At 42.1% G+C, this 20,171-nt stretch overlaps 1 protein-coding gene across 1 annotated transcript in view; it reads right to left on the bottom strand.

The window, feature by feature from the left end:
• The window catches only part of LOC122814350 (T-box transcription factor TBX6-like), a 201,636-nt gene that overhangs the window by 44,577 nt on the left and 136,888 nt on the right, over positions 1–20,171 (bottom strand). Inside the window, exon 3 of the mRNA XM_044086936.1 lies at positions 7,993–8,233. Coding sequence (XP_043942871.1) covers positions 7,993–8,233 — 241 coding nt within the window. The remainder of the gene's footprint in view (positions 1–7,992; positions 8,234–20,171) is intronic.

Genomic DNA, 20,171 nt, shown 5'->3' with positions numbered 1-20,171 from the left:
CTTCAGAAATGGCAGGCCTGACTAAATTTTGAGTTTCCCCGCCAAGAGTGCAGTAGGAATGGAGACCGAGGAGCCTGTGACCTCGGGTACTGAAGTCACCGGTAAAATAGTTTCATCGGTATTCAGGGGCTGCGTAGGCTCCTCGCTGAGAACCGGAGAACCGATAGTCGGCCTAAGCGTGGTCTCAGTACTCGGTGCGGACCTCGGATGTCGGTCCTTATCTTTGTGTCTTTTGCTTAAAACTGGTGTCGGTGTATCCGACGACATGATATAATTAAATTTTTTGCCAAAATAATGAAGGGCGAACTCCGCCCGGCGCTTAATAGTGCACTTGTTGAATCTAGCACAAAAACGGCAGGCCGAGACGTCGTGGTCTGGGCCTAAGCAAGGTATACAGAAAGAGTGGAAATCCTTATGCGGTATTTGCTTCCCACAAGAACTGCAATTATTAACTTTGTCTGACATCGGTCTGAGGCAAGAAATGTTTCCCCAACGGGGTACTTAGCTTTAAAGAAGACTTCGGCTGAAATACTTTCGTAAATCTCAGGAGCTGGCCGACCGGCACTTGCGAACTGCTTCTGCTTCGGGCACCGTGCGGCAAGAAAGACTGAAGAAAATGGCGTTGGCTGCCTCTTTTATACCCCTGCCGCACTGACGTCAGGGAAGAAGCGACGACAACCGACGCCGGACCTAGACTTTGGAATTCGGCCGACCGAGGACCCGCCTGATGGCAGGATAACCCATCTGTAATGACTGCAGCTATATGCACGATGAACATCAGAGAGAGAGAGAGAGAGAGAGATCAAGCAGAAACATTTTAAATAAATCCATACAAGATTGCTCTGACAAACCCTGCTCTGGCCCTGGAAACATTATCCAACATGTAATGTTTTGTAAAGGTATGAACAGAAGACCAAGTGGCAGCTTCCAGAATCGACTGAGTATCCAAACCCCTGAAGAAAGCCCCTGAGTTTGCAATCGATCTAGTGGAATGGGCCTTAACAGAAGAGGATAAAGATTTCCCATGAAAATGACAGCAAAACACAATGGCCTTAGAAATCTATGAATAAATAGTTTGCCAAGAAACAGTCAAACCCACAGCCCTGGGATGGAAGGACACAAATAGTTGATCAGATTTCAAGATATAATCTAAGCTGTCTATGCACATCTAGAGAATGCAAAATTCTCTCACTAGGAGATTGTGGAGATGGGGAAAAAAGTAGGCAATTGGATAGCTTCATTTAAGGAAAAATCATTGACCACTTTAGGCATAAAGGACCAGTTGGTTCTCAAAGATACTCTTTCCTTATGGAAAACTAGGAATGGTGGTGAAGCCATCAATGCCTGGATCTCAAAAACCCTTCTGCCAGAGGTAATAGCTACCAGAAGTACTGTTTTCAAAGTACAAAATTTTATAGAAGCAGAGGCTGCTGGTTCAAAAGGGGCCTGAGTCAACTTTTCCAGGACAAAGTTAAGATTCCAAGGAGGAGGACCTGGTTTCCTGTGAGGATTCATGTGTAGAATGCCTGGAAGCCAATGGAGGAGAAAGGGGCAGGCAAGCAGAGAAGGCAGAACAGTGGACCTTAACAAAAGAATAAGAAAGACCACTGTTAAGCAACTCTCACAGGTAAGATAACACCAAAGGAATATCTGCCAAAAGTGGATCCTTTTTCCTTTTTCCTTTTTTGTCACCAGATAGAAAATCTTGTCCACTTTGACATATAAGACTTCCTAGTATTGGGTTTCCTGGCCTCCTGCAAAACCCAAAGCACGTCCTTAGAAAAAAGGTACCTAAAAGGAATCAAAAGTTGATCACCCATAGAGTCAAGTGAAGAGTTGACAGCTGTGGGTGAATTAAAGATCCCTTGTCCTGAGTGAGTAGTTCCACCCAGTGAGGTAACTTGTAGTGATGGCCCTTGGCTAACTGCAGAAGAAGAGGGAAGCAAAGCTGTCTTGGCCAAAACTGAGTTACTAACGATTTTTGTTTTTTCCTGCTGAATTTTCAACAGGACTTTCTGAATCAAAGGAAAGGGGGGAATGCATAAAGAAACATCCCCATTCCAAGCCTAAGGGTGAGGGACCCTGGCACAGAGAAGAGGAAGTTTTGTTTTCTGAGGGGAGGCAAATATATCCATCTCTGGAGTACCTCACTGGTGAACTAGATCCAGGAACACATCTCTGTGAAGCATCCACTCATGGGATTGTGTCCTGGATCCACTTAATGCATCTACCGCCGAGTTCTGAGCCTAAGGAAGGTACACTGCATGCAATGAGACTTTGTACTGAATAGCCAACTCCAATGCCTTGAAGGCTAAGCAACAAAGAAGTTAAGATTTTGTGCTCCCCTGCTTGTTTATGTACCAAAGGGCCGTAGTGTTGCCTGTGAGGATCTTGAGGGGTCCAGGAAGAAACATAGGGTGAAAGGCCTGTAAGGCTAGAATCAGTGCCCTCATTTTCCTGATATTGATGTGTTCTTTCCTCTGAGAGGGGGACCAAAGGCCATGAACTTTTGTGGAAGCAAAGGTTGCTCCCCATCCTAAGTCTGGGCCATCTGTAAAAAGTTCATGTACTGGTTGAGGAATTTGAAGGGATAACCCATGATTCAGACTGAGTTGCTGCATCCACCAAACTAGTTCTGTTTTCAAACAGGGAAGAAGAGGAATGGCAGTCTCCAAGAGATGAGCATGCTGGGAGCAGACTGTTTTCGCAAACCACTGGAACTTCTTCGTGTGAAGTTTTGCAAAGGGCAACATGGGAACTGTAGAGGCCATGAACCCAAGAAATCTCAGGAACTCCCTGGCAGTGGTGAAGGAAAGAGGCAGAAGTGATTCCATGAAAGCTATGAGAGAGAGAGAGATTTTTCTGAAGGAAGAAATACCATCATCAAGTCTGTCTAGAACCTGCACCCCAGAAAAATGAAATCCTGACTGGGTGATAGAGTAGATTTTTTTTTTAATTTGCTGTGAGCCCCAAGCCTTGCAGAAAAGGAATAGCTAGATTTAGGCATTGAAGCAGAAGACATGAACTGCTGGCCAGAAGAAGCAGGCCATCCAAGTAAAGGTAAACCTGAAGACCTTTTAATATTAGGAAGGGAATGGCTGGGGATAGACACTTTGTGAAGACACTTGGAGCAGTGACCAAAATCAAGGCAGAGAACTGAAAGTACTAAGAACCTGCCAGAAATGTAAGAACTTCCAGAAGTGAGGGTGAATAAGAATATGCAGATAAGCATCCTTGAGATCCAGCAAATCTAAGAATGCTTGTGGAGGAACCAGATGGAGAAGAGACTATACTGACAGCATCCTGAAAGAAGGCACCACCAGGAAGGTATTCAACTTTGAAAAATTCAAAATGGGTCTCCAAAGACCATCTTTTCTTGGAACCAGGAACATCCTGGAATAAAATCCCGTTCCTTGCTGACTTTAAAGGGACAGGATGAATAGTGCCCTGGAGATAAAGCTAAGTTAGCAGCTGAGGGAACCAATGCAGTTGATCTGAGGGGGTTGAGGAACCCCTGAAAGGGGAGAAGAGAATTCCAAGTCATGAAGTAACTGTTTTGAATAACGGATATCACCCAAAAATCCTGAGTGATGTCCTTCCATGCTGAAAGGGACAGAGAAAGATGGAGGGACAGAGGAGTATGACATGGAAGTTGGAGCTGGATGTCAGAAAGAGCCTTGTCTGAACTGAAAGGGCTGCTGGGAAGATATAATAGAAGTCACAATTTTCGGTTGAGGGGGGTCTCCTAAGAGATTTATGTGCCCTAGTACCAGAGGGAGCAGAAGAAGAGAAGACCTAGAGGGCTTCCTAATAAAAGGAGTTTTAACAGGGAAGTTCCTATGAAATTTAGGAACTAGAGAAACTAGCAGGTACTTTAAATCCTGGAGCTTCTTACCTTTTTCTTTCAGAATTTTAAAAAGTTCTGCAGCAGCCTTACCTAAAAGAGCAGAATTGTCCAAGGGAGCATCAAGCAATTTTTCATCTGAGAGAGCCTGTAAAAGCAGCCAATAGTATCTCTGAAGAACAGAAGCAGAAGCTGCAGCTCTGGAGGAAGCTTCTATAGCATAATAGCTGCATTTAATGGAATACCTAGAAACCTGTGAAGATGCAGCCAAGACAGAAAGAGATAAGTACTTAGCTTCTGAGTCAGGAAGTTGGGATAGGGCCTGAGAAGATTGGGAGAGCAAAGCTAGAGTATACCTAGACATGCGAGTCTGGTAATTAATGGCATGAATTGCCAGGGTGGAAGAGGTGTAAACCTTCTTTCCTTACCTTTCTAAAATGTTACTTTCCTTGTCTGAGAGAAGCAATTTTGTGGAAGGAACAACATGAGAGGATTTATCTGAGGTGATAGAAACAACAGCAGGATCAGCTGAAGGACACTTAAAAAGAAATTTGCAATCCTCAGGGACCTTAAAAAATGGTCAGGTCTTTTAGGAGCTGGTATCTGTGAATCTGGGGTCTTGGAAGATGATGCAAAGGCATCCAGGAAAGCAGGAAGCACTGGAGGGACAGCTGCAGGTGCAGGGGTGTCCAGCTGAAGTAAGTCATTGTATCGCTTTTGCTCCTCTGAAATTTGGGAATTTCCCTCATCTTATTAATTGTCTCTCCAAAAGAGAGTTCTTCCAATGGGGAGTCTCCCCCACTAGACTCTTCCTCTGGAGAAGCATATTCCAAGGGGGAAGGAATCTGAGTGGAGTAAGCTAAAGAGTTTTCATCCAAAGAAGACCCCTCTCAATCAGAGTCCTGGTCCGGACAATTAGAGAAAGAATCCTGGGAACCCAACGGCAGCACAAGGGAAGCGGAGAAGGCAGGTTTTGAAATAGAAAAAGCCAAAGTTGTAGGCCTGAGAGCCATCAAGGCCTTAATAAGACCTTGCGAGAAAACTTCCCAGTCCAATGTAGGAGTACTAGATACTGTGGAAAGCTTATTTTCTGTTTCTTTTGGCAGGCTTTTCTAGGGCAGGAGCAAGGCCAGACATAGGCCTAACACCTGGAACTTCTTTTTGCAAGAGAACTGGACCAGTTCCAAAGTCCTCTGAAATAAGTTGCCGTGGTTCCCCCAAATCATCCAAACCAGACGTCTGTATAGTCTTGGATGCGCTGGGATCCCCACTCCTAACGGCTTCCATTGCGGTTCCCACCAGAGAGATAGACCCTAACTCCAACCATACCACCAGCTTTTCATCAACCTCAAGGGGTATGTTGGAGAGAGAAGGTGCAGCCGAAGAGGACTCAGGCCTAGCTTTGACTACCTTCCGCTTCAAGGATGGCTTGGAGAAACTTGTGGAACCCTCCATCGATTCCCTAGCCAAACACTTAAGCCTTTGGCTTTCTAGATATAGATTTAAGGCAGAAAGATGACTATGTAAAGTCTTAGGGATGAAGGCCTGACAGATAGAACAGGACTGATGGTCGTGGGTAGGCCCTAAACAAAACAAACAGAGCTCATGACTATCCTTGTGTGAAATTTGCTTTCCATACCTACACTTGCCCTTTCTGGATGACATGAACAAAAATAAAAAGCAGAAGAAACAAAATAAATCCTCAGCTGGGTACTTATCTGAAGTTGAAGAACAAAGCGTGGTTTCCAATGGCAGACCGAACATATGAGTCAGCCTTTCTGAATGGCAGCAAAAAAGTTCTGAGGATTGTATGTGCGGATGTCCCTTTTATGGCTGCTGTTCTAGGAGTGCACATGCAATGTCCCACATACAAACAGTATCTTGAAGCTTTTTTATACAAGCCAGATTTCAGGTTGAGTAGCGGAATACTACCCATATGTAAAAAATACTGCAACACTGAATAGAAGGACATATGCAACTACTCTGTGTTTAACTGGAACTTAGTATAACAATGTAAGAAAATGGAGCTTTTCTCCCTGCGCCTCCACTGAAAATGGAGATTACCCAGCCTGACTTTCCTTGTAAGCAAAGACAAATAAATGCACAAATACTAGTGGGAATTGAACTCACACCCTTTTGATCCTCTAGCATCAAAAGCAGTTGTTTCCTGTTGAGCTACTAACACTGATCTCCATCATTATAACAAGTATCAAACAGTAACATCAAAAAACACGAAGACACTGGAACACAGCTGTGATCATACAAGTCTTAAGAATCAGAGGAAGTCCAAGCTTATGTAGTCTTGGCCACTACACCTTGCCAGTTTAGATTGTATCTCCCCTATAAAGGAGGCAGGCCAGTTAAGCATAGGGTAAATTTATGAATACCTGTCCAATTATCTAAGCCCCATTTGAAGGAAGATAGAATAACACTCTGCTTTACCTTGGGGGGTCGGGGGTGGTATCTATTCCAGAGGTAAGGAAGAAGTTGAGCAATGACTCTATCTCTCTACTTTCATTTATTGATCTGCTGAAGCAGGTTTAGATCCCTTGCTCTGGTATTTGTGAGAATGTTTCATTTGTGAAGGTACAAGAGATCCTGGACTACTGGGTCCCTGATTGCTCAGAAGGTAAGGCATAGGTATCCGCTGAGGAGCCTATAGGACACAGAAAACTGTGACAGTGCTTCAAGTCTTTTCTAGTAGCTTAGGGATTTTAATCCTGTGATCATTTTTTTTTAGGAACCAGTGGGGTCCTTCCAACTGTTTGAACCATTAAAAGCTTTAGGTCCCGAGAAAGGGTTCCTGCTTCCTGAAAGGTTGAGCAACTGTAACAAACCATGCTGGACCAATGAAAGGTATTATTGCATCACATCTGTATTCCTGTGCCTTTGTGTTTTTTGTTAGTGGACCAGCACAGCATTTCTTAACCTTTTCTACCACAGAGACTAGAGCAGAATATGCAGAAATCTAGCAATAACAACATGCAAAATGCAAGGTTAAACACATTTTAGGTAAAACTGTATTTTTCTGTCACTCATGTCTCCCTTCTCCTTGTCGTGCTTTCTTATTCACTGTTCTTTCCCTTTCAGTTGACCATGCAGTGTCTCGGGATCACATCTAGTGAGTACCTGCCAAGCTACCTAATGAGCAAACAGATGAGCTTCTTATGAACTGAGATTTTGTTTATTTATCTATGACCTTGTTAAAACAGAATTGAGAAACAGGAATGTAGTTTCCAACGTTAAATATCTATCAGTACAGCCTCAAGTGAACTGCAATTATGCTGTAGATCTAGGTTTGATTGGAGCCACATATGTTTTCATACTGAGCAAATCTGAACAGGGCAGTTGTATTTGGTGGGACTTAGTCTGGCAAAGACTAAATAGATAAAAATAGTCTGACTGTGTTTAAATAGGATTCTTGGTAAGCTTATTTTGACGGGGCCAGTGGTGTTCAATTGGTCGATGTTTCTGCTTCTTTTTTTTTTTAGTTAATTTTTGTTGTATGCCAGAAACCCTTGACATTTTCATCCTTGTCTGTCTGTCTTTCCAGAGATTGTTTGAGGGATACTGGTGGGCCCAATTCAAAGCCACCTCAGTACATGCATCACCAGGCCATGTCTGCCAGTACTGCTCTGCTAGTTACAACTTCTCCATCCTTTCCTCAGGTGGAGGACAAGGGATGAGGTAGTACTAGTTATATGTGGATCATAATATTTATGGAATCAGTCTTTAAAATGCAAGCGGTGACTAGTTATAATATTTTATTATTTTGTTTTTGGAGTGAGAGATGCATACAAGCCACAGTGGCGTCATTCTTGGACACATGCTTCTGTTTATGTGCCCATCTGCATGTGTCTAAGCAACTGAGATATGCCTGTAATGTACATACTCTCCACTAGGTGTCAGTAGTGCAGTGACCTGGTTAATACATTCCCACCATTAAAAACCTGGCCTCCTGCAAATCTGTTCCTGTTTTGGTACCACTACCTTTTCTCAAAACAACTCACTGGCATCACATAAACACATTGAAAGAGATTGACAGTGAGCTGCCAGTAATTTTTTCCCCTTGAAAAAAGGAAAAATTGGAGACATATATAAAGGACATAAAGTGGAATCCAACAGTACATATGCTTGCCTGAACTTACCTTCCCCTCTTTGTGATTATCATTTCTGTGCAGATGGCATTAAATTGGTTCCATAACTCTTTGTTTACTAGTGTCATGTTTACTGTGGCCGGCAGCCGACAGGCTCCACCCCTTGATGCTGGACTCTGCCCAAAAGTAAAGTGGGATGTGGGCAGGGGTAAAGGGGGTGTGGGCAGAATGCGTGCAGCAACATCACATGCTTGAAAGAGGGAATCAAACCGCTGACCTGGAGTTTCGAAATCTGCAAGTCAGAAAAAGAAAGCAATATGTTACAATGAGCAGTGAACTAATATATAGGTCAGCATCTCAATTCTACAGGATTCTGACATAAATATTATTAATCACTTTGAGATGAAAGAAAATTCAGCCACATACTGAGAGCCTTTAGAAAGGAAAATAATTGCTTCAAATGATACATTAAAAGCATACCTCTGAACTCTCCAGAATTTTGCAGAATATCCAGATTTTTGCCTCATATTTTTGGTTTGTCCCTCATAAAAATTGTGGTTTGCTGGCAAATCATAGAATCATTAAATAATTACAGACATTTGAGTTTCAGACTGCATATCATTTAGAAAATACTTGCTAAAGCAAAAACTGTTGCTCTAGCAAATTTCTGAGTTGGAAAGAGCAATATTTAAAATCTGTACCTAATTTTAGACCATTGTCCCCCATTGGTTTTAGACTTGTCCCTGAGTCTAGCACTAAGAAGTTGTGATATGTGATTGCAAGACCAATGGAAGTCTTTCATAAATAAACAATGACCGATATTAGAAGAATATGAAGATGCAGCTAGAATGAGAGGTTTTATATTAGCATGCATTTTCTGAAGGATGTGAAGTCTGAAACTCAAATGTGTGTCATTATCTAGTGACTTCAGTCCTCAGTGATTTGCCAGAAAACCAAATATTTTATGAGGAACAAACCAAAAATATGAAGCAAAAATGTGGACATTCTGTGAAAATCTGGACAGTTGAGAGGTATTGTTCTTTGTCAACAGATTGTTCTACTTTATCTACAAAGTACACATCTCTCTTTCCCAGTCCAGCCTGTTAGTGGCGGGAGGGGGGGGGGGTGGTTGTCATTCAGGTGGGCATTTATTTGTATACACAGACACACACACACACACACACACACACACACACACGCGCACACGCACACGCACACACACACACACACACACACACACACACACACACACACACACACACACACACACACACACACACACACTCACTCTGATGTTTGCTACAGTTCAAAGAGGCCTAAGGTGCCTTGTCCCCCCACCTCTTGTTTTCTTGTTGCTTCACCACCTGACTCCATAAAACAGGAGTAGTACAAGCAAGCTGAACAACCTCTCTCCCTTCAAGATGGGTTAGCCAGTTATGACTACTAACTCACATCCCTCTTGTCCAGCTTCAGCTGTGTCCAAGCCATTACTTGAATCAGATCATCTGGAATATAGTAGTTAGAGCTTCATCCCTCTGAGTTACTGAGGTGTTTTTTGAAAGTATGCATCTGGTCAGTCACAGTTTTTTTGTGAAGCTGAAACTTACTGGCAGACTGGTTGCTGCCAGTATGTGGGTTAAGCCCAGAGCTGCTACCATGCCATACCCTGTTGACTTGGACTTGATTTCCACAATCACCCTTCACATTCTGTTTTACATTATGTGGACTATGGAATAATTCACTTAACCAGAAATGTCCTTCTTGGTTTCCCATTGAAAACAAGTATTTATGCAAGTGGATCTTTCACAGCTAACAAGAGAATAAAACAGTATGTTTTTAAGTGTCCCTCTGATATTTAGGGCTTCTTTGCTGTTAATATAGATTACAACTCCATTCCCCTCTCTCACACATAATGTTTGAAGCCCATTTTCACTTGGAGGATCTGTCTACTTAAGTATTCTGACTGCAACCAGTACAGCTGCCTTGTTTCCATTCACCTTCTTCAGTGGTTTCAAGCAGTATTTAACCTTCTATATGTTGGTGTGTTCTATGAGTTGGGTTGGCATGATGGTTAAAGTGCTTGTCTCATAAATATAAGACAGTATGTTTGAAAAATCACTTTGGGTGGGAGTTTGGCATAATGGTTAAGGTGTTTAACATACAGACCTAAGGTGCGGTGTTTGATTCTCCCACCAGGTACTTGGCTAGGCTTAAAATGTCCCACAAGGACAGTTAGCTTAATACTACCTATGAACATCTGTCATTTCTATAAGTGATGCCAGTAATGTGTTTCAAAGCCTTACCATCCTCTCTCTTTAATAGTATTTTCTGCAGTCAGCCTTGAATCACCCCCCCTTCCATTTGCATCAACGTCTTCTTCTCCATCATCTGCCTTTCCTCTTCATTTGAATCCTACTCTCCAACCTCCCAAAGCAAGTTGTGTACATTGTGTGTTGGGGTGGTTGACAGAGTGGTGTGACTGGTACATGAAGGTCGAGGTTGTGGTATCTCAAAAATTCGCCTTACTTTCAGGTACAGGGATCTTAAGAGTTACTATACACGTGTAACAGGGGTGTGGGGGAGTGCAGAGGGGTAAAGTGGGGTTACCACATTCATTTTTGTGCAGAACTTTCCCCATTTGAGCAGTTGTATCCTGGAAAAAAGCATGAACAATAATAAACGTCCTGACATTTTATGACAAAAACATTTAGGTTTCTACTAAAAGTTGCCTGACAGACTTATTTTGTATCCAGATCACCTGATACTATATTGAACAATAGAAACCATTCAAATTGTACAAGAACAAGCTTTTATTTTTGCCAAAATATGAAGACCATTTTTTACACTGCTTGTAGGTATGGTATGTCATGCAAAATCTCATGTTTCCATAAAAATGTCCCACTTTAGGCATTTGAAAAGGTAGCAACCCTAGGGTGAGGCCTTTAAAAATGTCTTTGAAGTGTTATGAGTTTTCATGTTGAATATTTTGCTGATACACAGCAGTTCTGAGTGTTAATCAATAATACTTCATATTTCCATCATGGAGTCATACACAGATTTCACACACAGCAGTTCTGAGTGTTAATCAATAATACTTCATATTTCCATCATGGAGTCATACAAAGATTTCACATCTGTACCTTTTGAATATAAAATGTCGCCATCTGTCTAAAGCTTTCTTTTTATCCAACTCCCACCATTCCCTTCTCCATTTTAATAGATTTTGTTTTCTATGACTGAGCTCCCTTTTCTTCTATGGTTACCAGGACTCAGTGTAGTAACTGCAGGTGTAGCCCTAACAATGTCCTGTAAAGTAGCATGCATGGAGTTCAGTCCCAAGTCTGTGAACCCCCATAGTTGACCTCACAGCTTTTGAGCTCTTTTTTCTATTATCAGGGCCAAAGTCAAAAATACTTAGGGGTAAAGACCCTCAAATCAGGAGCACTTTTTAAATTTGGATAGCACTAACAGCCGAAAAAAGATGATGATGACTAAATTAAAAGACAATTAAATTAAAACAAGAACACAAGGGCATGAATTAAAATGCATGTTCTGTAGTAGAACAAGTTTGCAACTCAAATTATTATCATTAATTGTTGAATGTAATACCCTACTGTTTCTTAAGAAAAAAAATCATTACGTTTTGGGGAGACAGAGCAACATTTTGAGCCAAAATCAGGAACACAATTGGAAGCCATGAGTATTTGACAGGTATGGTTGCCCTCACCACTACCTTTTCAGTTTGTATTTACATGATTCCATCTTAGGGAGAGATCATAGCCTCACACCCTTTCCTTACTCTGTCCTTTTATGTATCACTCTTCCAAGCATAACCATGCATTTCTTTTTTTATTACGTGAGTTGTCACCTACACTTCCATCCCACAAACTGCAGCAGATTTCTCTAAATCCTGGTTCCATCATTCCTAAGCAGAATATGAATCTTGGTATCATTAACAAGTGGACTTTCCTTTCATCTCTTGCATGATACTCAATAGTCTTCCAGTCCTCAAACCTGGAACATTGTTTTTACTTAGGCACACTTCATATTTATTGACAGTTGTGCCTTAAACATTAACATGTCTTTTTGCATTGTTTTGATATTATTTCTATCTCACTTTCTCTAACAGCCTACTTTATGTATTTCACCATTCTCGGTCACTTTTTACCTTCTACAAAGAAATTCCTGTTCCACATGTGTACCAACTCCAAAACTACTATTTCCAAAGAAATCCCCAAGATCTCACAATATTGATCTTTGAACTTTAAATCCCGGAAATGCACATTATGATGGCATATTTGAAAGTCACTCATGAGTGTGCTGGAAGTTAAACCTGGTATGCAAACAAAAAGTACAGGCCGATTGTCTGCAGTGAAAGGTGGTCATATGGTATGCTGATGGTACTGCATGACATGTATAGGGTGTGGTACTTTAAGGGTGGTTCAAAGGGGGGGACCCTTGAACAGTCACAACAGAGCCAAACTGTTATGCCTCCATCTCTTCTATGTCTTGTTGTGGAAAATGAGGGTGGTAGTAGGATGTGGTATATGGTAAACAGTGGGATGACTAAGGCTTGAAAAATAGCTATAACGTAAAATAAACATAAATATAGTTTAAATGGATATAAAATGAAAACAAATCAAGTTTAACTAATAAGACTCATTCTGCAGTGCACTACATGTCAGACAAGGACTGCATCTTGACTGTCACCCAGATGACCCAAGTTCAAGTAATGGTTTGGGTACTGGAAGAGCAAGGCAGGGGGTGGGAGTGAATGGCACATGGTTCACCCATCCCAGGAGGAGGGTGGTGGTCCAGTATGCTGCAGCATCAGACCTCATTAAGGATGGGAGAGAAGTATGCAGCACAATGACTGGAGACATACCCTTGGCTGCTGCCAAGTTGCCTCATCAGTAGCCTTCTGAAGGAGTGTAGCTTCCTGGAGATGGTGTGTATGGAGACATGCATATTGTCCCATTGGAAGAGGAGTATTACAAGGACCTTGTGCAAGTGAATGTACACATTAGCCACTAAGGGGTGCGGTAGGAGAACTTGTATCCAAAGATCTGTGATGACAGCCTAAATTATAGTTATCACCCAACTAATAGAGAGAGTGCATGGGCCAATTGGCTGGGGGGAGCTGATGATAAAACCAAAAAAACAAAGAACTCAGCCAAACTACAAATGTAACTTGTCCAGATGCAGTTACAAAAGGATACCATCATATCATCAAGACAGGCATCAGGGTTTTCTGCTTAGCTCTCCCAGTCCCTTGCAGCAGATTCCAATACAGTAGCAAACCAACAGGTTGTAGTTCGTACTAAAATCAGGTGATCCAGTGTGCAGGTGGTATTACACATAGCCATTGACTGCAGCAATCTGAGTTTTGTTCTTGTTATTCATTTGGCTGCATAGTGCCAATGGCACAAGAGGCTGACTGTTACGTGGTTAGGAAGTGAATGGCAGACTGATAGCATATTTCTCAACCTCTAAGTGCAAGCAATCTGAACAAAGCTAAAAATAATGGGGATGGGGTAAATGCCCAAAATCAGGAACAGATTTTAAACATTGCTCTTATAAACTTAGAAAGTTGCTAGAATAATAGATTTTGCATCAGCATGCATTTTCTGAAAGATATGAAGTTTGAAATTCAATTGTCAACGGTAAGTCATCATTTAGTAACTTCAGTCCTCACTGATTTGCCAGAAAATCACAGATATTAGCAGAAACAGACCAAGGATATATGGAAAACTTTGGACAGTTGAGAAATATGACTAGAAAACAACACAGGATGTTTTTTTCTCCTGAGGCTTATGCTGCTTAAGTTTTAAAAAGTTTGTGGAAAGGGACTGATTGGGATATAAAGATGTAAGGCAATCTCAAGTTCTGAAGACATAAACTGAAAGCTTTGTTATCTATCCCTTCATGGGTCACAAATATGTATAGTAGTTGTTGATTAATTACATATAGGTCTCTCTCCAAAAGGTCTGTGTGGTGTTTGCTGTTAATACTGTCAAATAGTTTGGAGGCTGTCCAAACCTGATCACCAAGGACGTTACAATTTACTTTTACTTTACTCTCCAGTGTCATACCTGAAAACAGGAAACTTTATTGACACACTCAGTAACTGAAAACACACCTTTCAGCCTGCAGATATTGAAAATTGGAAGAAAGGCCCTTGAAAATTAAAACCATCCAGCTAAGTCTGGAGATCTAATTAGCTTAAAATATGAATGCCAACAGCACATAACCCCTCGCGCTTCTTGTAGGAATGTGGGATACTACTCAGAAACACGTTTAAACAACACAGAGTGGCAAAAATGACAGAATACATTATCAAAGAGACTGTGTAAAATCTGTAGACTTTAGTGAACTGTATTGTAAAATCCTACCACACAAGGTCTTTTATTTTTGAAGCAGAAAAAGAGAGATGTTAGATATGTGTCCTCTTTCTTTAAATTATTATTACTGCTAGTGTGTTGGTTATGTGGTGTGGTTTTCTGCGGACTAGACAGCTTCAAAAATCACACGTGATGAGGGAGATTCAGAAAAATTGTGTGAAGGGGTAAAGTAAGCCTGGAAATAGAGACATGCCTCAAAAACAGGAACATCCCATGTATGGGGTAAATTAGGCCAAAAAATAGAGAATATTCCTCCAAATTAGGGGCAATTAAGAAGTCTAAGGTTTGTAAACAAAGAGAATAAATAACATACACTAGCCACACTGGTTTTACTGCCACTCCTTCTCTATAAGTTCCGCTTGTAATATTTTGATATTTATTTTAAAACTGTGAGTCATTCACTGGTACTTAACTTTTTTGTGTGCCACCCTAAGGCTATACATAACTCTTTATACTCATCCTTATGTCTCAGTCTGCTTTCTCTCTCTCCCTCTCTCCCTCTCCTTCTTTAGGATATCTCAGTATGCATTTGTGTATTGTCTGCAAACACTGCCTGCTGTCAAGCACATTCATAGTAAAATAAGTTCTGAGAAGCCTGAAAACAGTCAGTATGCTACAGGAAATAGAAGGTTAGGGAGGTGTTGGAGGCACCTAATGTCTGATCAGAATCCACACTTTTATTTATAATTCAGATTGTGTCTTTCCTTTCATCCTGTGCCTAAGGAATAATTTAGCAGTTTGAGAACAAAAGATGCCAGAATTCAGTCTGCATTTTAGTAGCCAGTATGTTTCCCACCAAAGTGGAGAAAGGGGGTAAAGTTATTGACCTTGAAGCAATTCCTACTGTCATTCTTTTTCCTCTTTATCACTTACAAAACTGGGTTCACACTAGTCTGTGGCAGTTGAAGTACCCCCTCCATTGAATTATGTTGCACTGCTGGGGGGGGGGGGGGCAGCATTTCTGCAGGGAATCAAATGTGTCACTGAAAGCAACAATGTTCTTTAATAACATAAAAGAGAATTTTTGTACAGTCTCTTTTTATAACTAATAATGTCCTCTCACTATTCTCTCCTATTTTCATTTCTTCTGAAGCACTTTTGATCCAGAAATGAGAGAGAAATAAATTGGGCTGATCAGAAGTGACCGGTGCCACCATGTGACTAGATGGTCACCAATAAGAGATAAAGGTATAAATTTAAGTATTTACTTCTTTGAAAATGTACAGATGTATTTACAGAGATTTACAATTTTGACAACTTGTATAGTCACCAGTAACAATTGAAAACCGTTAATGAGCCCAGTGACGAATTGTAATTGGTGTGTGTGTGACATAAATGTCACTGCTGTCTGGCATATGATTTATTTATTTATTTGCATTTATAGGTTCATAGGTTCATAGGTAGGTACTAGGCTATCGGCCCAAGGGCCTAAGTAAGCCTAGCCAACAAGGATCCTTGGCTTACCCCACCCAAGAAAGTTAATTTCCTGTGCCCCTGTCGAGCAGAGCCACAGAAGTGATCCCTGGGGTGCATTTCCTATTTCCCATCCACTCATCAAGATTTTTTTTGAAGAGTGCTAATGAGGAACTTTGCTTGACATAGATGGGTAGCTTGTTCCAGAGTATAGGAAGTCTCTGGGACAGGAATCTATCCCTCCAACATGTCCTGTTTAGTGTGGTGACAAGGTTTAGGTCCCTAGAGCATGTAGCTCAGAGGGATTGGGATTTCTTTACGTGTATCATGTCCAATAGCTCTGGGTTTATCATAGCTTTATATGTTAGGCAGAGATCTCCTCAGAGTAAGCGATATGCTATAGAGTAAAGCTGGAGTTTTTTGACATGGTCTGTGTAGGGCATCTGTTTGAGGTCAGTAATCCTCTTTGTGAGGTACTTCTGTGGCCTTTCCAGCTGCTGCAGATGTCTTGTGAGGTACATTCCAAAAGGGGTGTTGTACTCTATAATGGGTCTAATGAGTGCAGAGTGGAGGGGAATGATGACCTCTTTTTTCCTGATGAGAGCCCTTTTGTGATGAGGTGTGCCACATAGGAGGATTTCCTGACTGCTGTGGTGATGTGATTATCAAAGGAGAGACTACTGTCCACCTGGGTCCCAAGGTCTCTTATCACACATTCGGCGTTAAGTAGACTGCCGTTTATGTGGTAGCTCATGGGTACAGAGTTTTTATCAAAGGGGATGACAATGCACTTTTTGGCATTGAGCTTGAGGCCATGCCTCTGACACCAGGCATCTGTCTCATTGAAGCCCTTCTGTAGGATGTCCACATCATTTGGGGACTCGACTATGGCTCCTAGTTTGCAGTCTTCTGCAAACTTCATTAGCCAGAGGCCTTCTGTGTTAGCCTATAATTCAGAGAAGTAGACACCAAACAGTAGAGGTCCCAGGACTGAACCCTGTGGTATTCAACTTGTCACTGGTTTGACGTCATATTTGGAGTCTGCAACTTTTACAGTGTGGGTTTTGTCAGTGAGCCAGTTGGCAACCCATCTTGTGACGTAGGGATTTATACCTAGTTTAGTGAATTTAGCTATAATTCCAGAATGGGGGATGGTGTTGAGAGCCTTGGTTAGGTCAAGATAGGCTGTGTGAACCACCTTACCCTCATCTACGGGTATGATGACTGCTTCAAAGAAGTCGATCAGGTTCAGAAGGCATGATCTGCATTTCACAAACCTGAACACGGTGGGGTCCAGAGTTTGGAGGTTACCAATGTCTTTGTTTATGAGTTCCATGATGATACATTCCATGGCCTTGCAGACCAGGCTCATCAGGCTAATAGGGTGATAGTTCCCAGGATCAGTGGTGGCTCCCCCTTTGTGGAGTAGGATAAATATTGCTGTGCACCATTCAGTGGGCACAAAGCCTGACGTGAGATTATGACTGAACATGGTGCTTAGGTGGGGAGCCAGTTCATTCTGAAGTTCATGTAAAACACAGCCTGGGATGTTGTCCGGTCCCATGGATGCTGTGTTTTTGGTTTTAGAGAGTGCAGCTTTTACCTGCAGAGATGTGATTACAGGGACTCTGCATTCTTCCTGTATAGATATGGGCCCTTTAGGGGGAGATAGGGGGGTAAAGTTAGCACGGAACCTATCTGCCAGGATGCTGGCAATATCAGTTGGTTCTGTAATTTTCATGCCGTTGTGCTGTAACTCAGAGCAGATCTGGGTGTTGCCATAGAGATTCTTGACATAGCTATAGAATGCTTTGTGGTTGCCCTTAGAATAAGTGGTGATTTTGTTTTCATAGCTAGCATTGGAGGATCTTATAAGGGATCTCAGCTTCTTACTGAGACTGACCAGGGAGCTCCTGCACTCATGGGATTTTACTCTCTTTGGCAACAGTTTCTTCCTTCTGTTGTAGAGTTTGTTTATGGCAGGGGACCACCATATTGGCTACCTTTTTTTTTTGGAGGATAGCGTCTTGGTTCTGTTTGGAATAGCACAATCCATGCACGTGTAAAAGTGCTTATAGAGTGCATTTGTGTAGGATTCAGCAGTCATAACTGTATTGTCCATCTGCATGGGTGTCATTGAAGTTCGCCACTTCTGTGTTAAGAAGCATGAAGTTGGCTTTGGAGTCATTTTTTACCGTGGTTTCCTTAATGGTGGGTGGGGGCGGGATGCGGATATCTAGGGTGATTAGCTTATGGTTGGATCTGACCAATGAGGAGTTCACTTCAGGTGTGGAACACCGGTCACTCATGTTGGTAATGACTAGGTCTAGGATATTGTTGCCCCTGGAGGGGGTGTGTATAAGTTGATCCAGGGCATTGGAATTTATGAATTCCAGAAAGCATTGAGCGAAGGAGTTGGTACACGAGTAGTTTTTCCAGTTAATGGTGGGGTAGTTGAAATCACCCATTATTAGGGTGTTTGGTTGAACCCTAATATTTTCCAGTATATCAAGAAAAGAGGAGTGGGAATCCTGGGGCATGGTGGGGATCTGTAGCAAGCTACAATTTGGATTGCAGTTTTGCCCAGAGTTAGTTGCACTTGGATAACCTCGGATGCATTATGCTGTACAACTAGCCTGGAGGTGTGGATATCCTTAATGAAAATGGACACACCTCCACCTTTGGTGTTCTGGTTCAGGTCAGATGGCCGAAAAGTGTGGTATGAGTTATAGCCTGGTAATGCAGGGGTGCTCTCTAGAGCCTTGAACCAGGTCTCAGTCATTGCACAGACATCACTGTTCTCCATTTTTAAGTAGTGCCTCTGAGTGCATTTTGAGATTTAGACTTCTAGCATTGAGTAGCATTACCATCAATTTTTGCTTGCCTGTTCCTGTTATGGTGGTGAATTTGTCATTTGAACCTTGCCTAAAAAAGGCACTATAGGATTGGCAAGAGCCTTAGCCAGTATCCGGAATCCTAGGGGTGACAGGTGCAGGTCATCTCTGGAAAAGCATCGTGGTCTGTCGACCATGTCGTCCCAGGCAGACAGATACTGGATCCACTTAGAATGACACCAGAAGCTTAGGCAATTGTTGAAGTCAATCATTTTGTCCTTGTACTGCGGTATAATTCTGGGCGATGGCAGAATGCTACTCAGGGCTAGGGTCATACCTGCCTGGGCTACAAGATCGGAAAGCTCTTCCTGTCTCTTTTCATGTAGTCCAGGGAGGTACGTCTCAGGTCATTCACACCAATATGGACAATGACAGAGTCATATTTGTACTTGTTGTGGAGTGACCTGAGTAAGTGGGTTATGTGGTGGATCCTGGCACCCGACAGGCAGCTGACAGTAACCTTCTCCTTGTTTAGCCTGGTGAGTGGGACATCAGTATGCCTGACTATAGAGTCACCTATGACTAGTGTGTTGGATACGATGGTTTGCCTTATGGGCTGTAGTTTTTTGGCATACTGAGTCTGTGGGCTGTGTCATTTGGGTTGTGTTGGGGGTGGAGGTTGATTAGGTTTCTGCTTTGGAGGTCTCTGTTGCTTGAGCAGATTATTATTGAGAGCCTCTGCAAATGTTTTTGTGTTTCTATGTGTGGATTTTGGTGGTGAAGGTTTAGTGGGACTATGTGATGAGTGTGGTGTGGTGCAAGTGTTTACCTTTTCCTCTTGACTGTCAAGTTCAATCTTGGTTGGATGGAGCTTTACCTCCAGTTTGGCTAGATAAGTGCATCTCTCACAGGTTGTGGTGTTGGGTGGTAGGAGGAGAGGATTGTCTGTGTACATGAGGCAATTGCTGCATTGCCTCAAGATGCCCAGATTCATCAGATAGACAGGAGAGACCACTGGGAGCTGACCCTTGGACATGCCTGAATAAAGAATTACATTCCTCTAGACAAGTGAGGAAAGTGAGTATAAGAGCTGTTTTTCTCTAAGCAAGTGACGGAAGTAAGTACAAAAACTGTTTTCCTCTAGGTAAAGAGGAAGGTTGAGTGTTGTAGTAATTTGTAGCTTATTTATTGCTAACAACAAGTTCTGAACAAGTGCTGAGCATGAATAAGCAAATTCAAGTGCTAAAACTAAGAATCTGTACCTGGATCTTGTGGTAGATAGGCTACCTAGTGCTTACCATTCCCACTGATAAGCTAGAATGACTCCCTCCAACACAGAAAGGCTTGGGGGGCTCAGAAGCTTACAAACAGTCCTGGATACAGTAAAACTGTATCTGGACTAGACTAGTTACAGGAAATATGGGAAACAAACACAAACGTGGGCTTTTAAACCAGTAAGTTGAAAGAGATGGAAAAACTGCCAAATGGCCAATAAACTACAATTTCTGGGCCAGAAACCACTCTTGTGGTAGATAGGCTACCTAGTGCTTACCACTCTCACTGATAAGCTAGAAGGCTTCCC

The sequence above is a fragment of the Protopterus annectens genome, chromosome 10.part0 (assembly GCF_019279795.1).
Source record: "Protopterus annectens isolate FY-2018-M chromosome 10.part0, PAN1.0, whole genome shotgun sequence".
Lineage (NCBI taxonomy): Eukaryota > Metazoa > Chordata > Ceratodontiformes > Protopteridae > Protopterus > Protopterus annectens.
The sequence above is the reverse complement of the archived record's forward strand: the minus strand, read 5'-3'. Positions and strand labels throughout refer to the sequence as shown.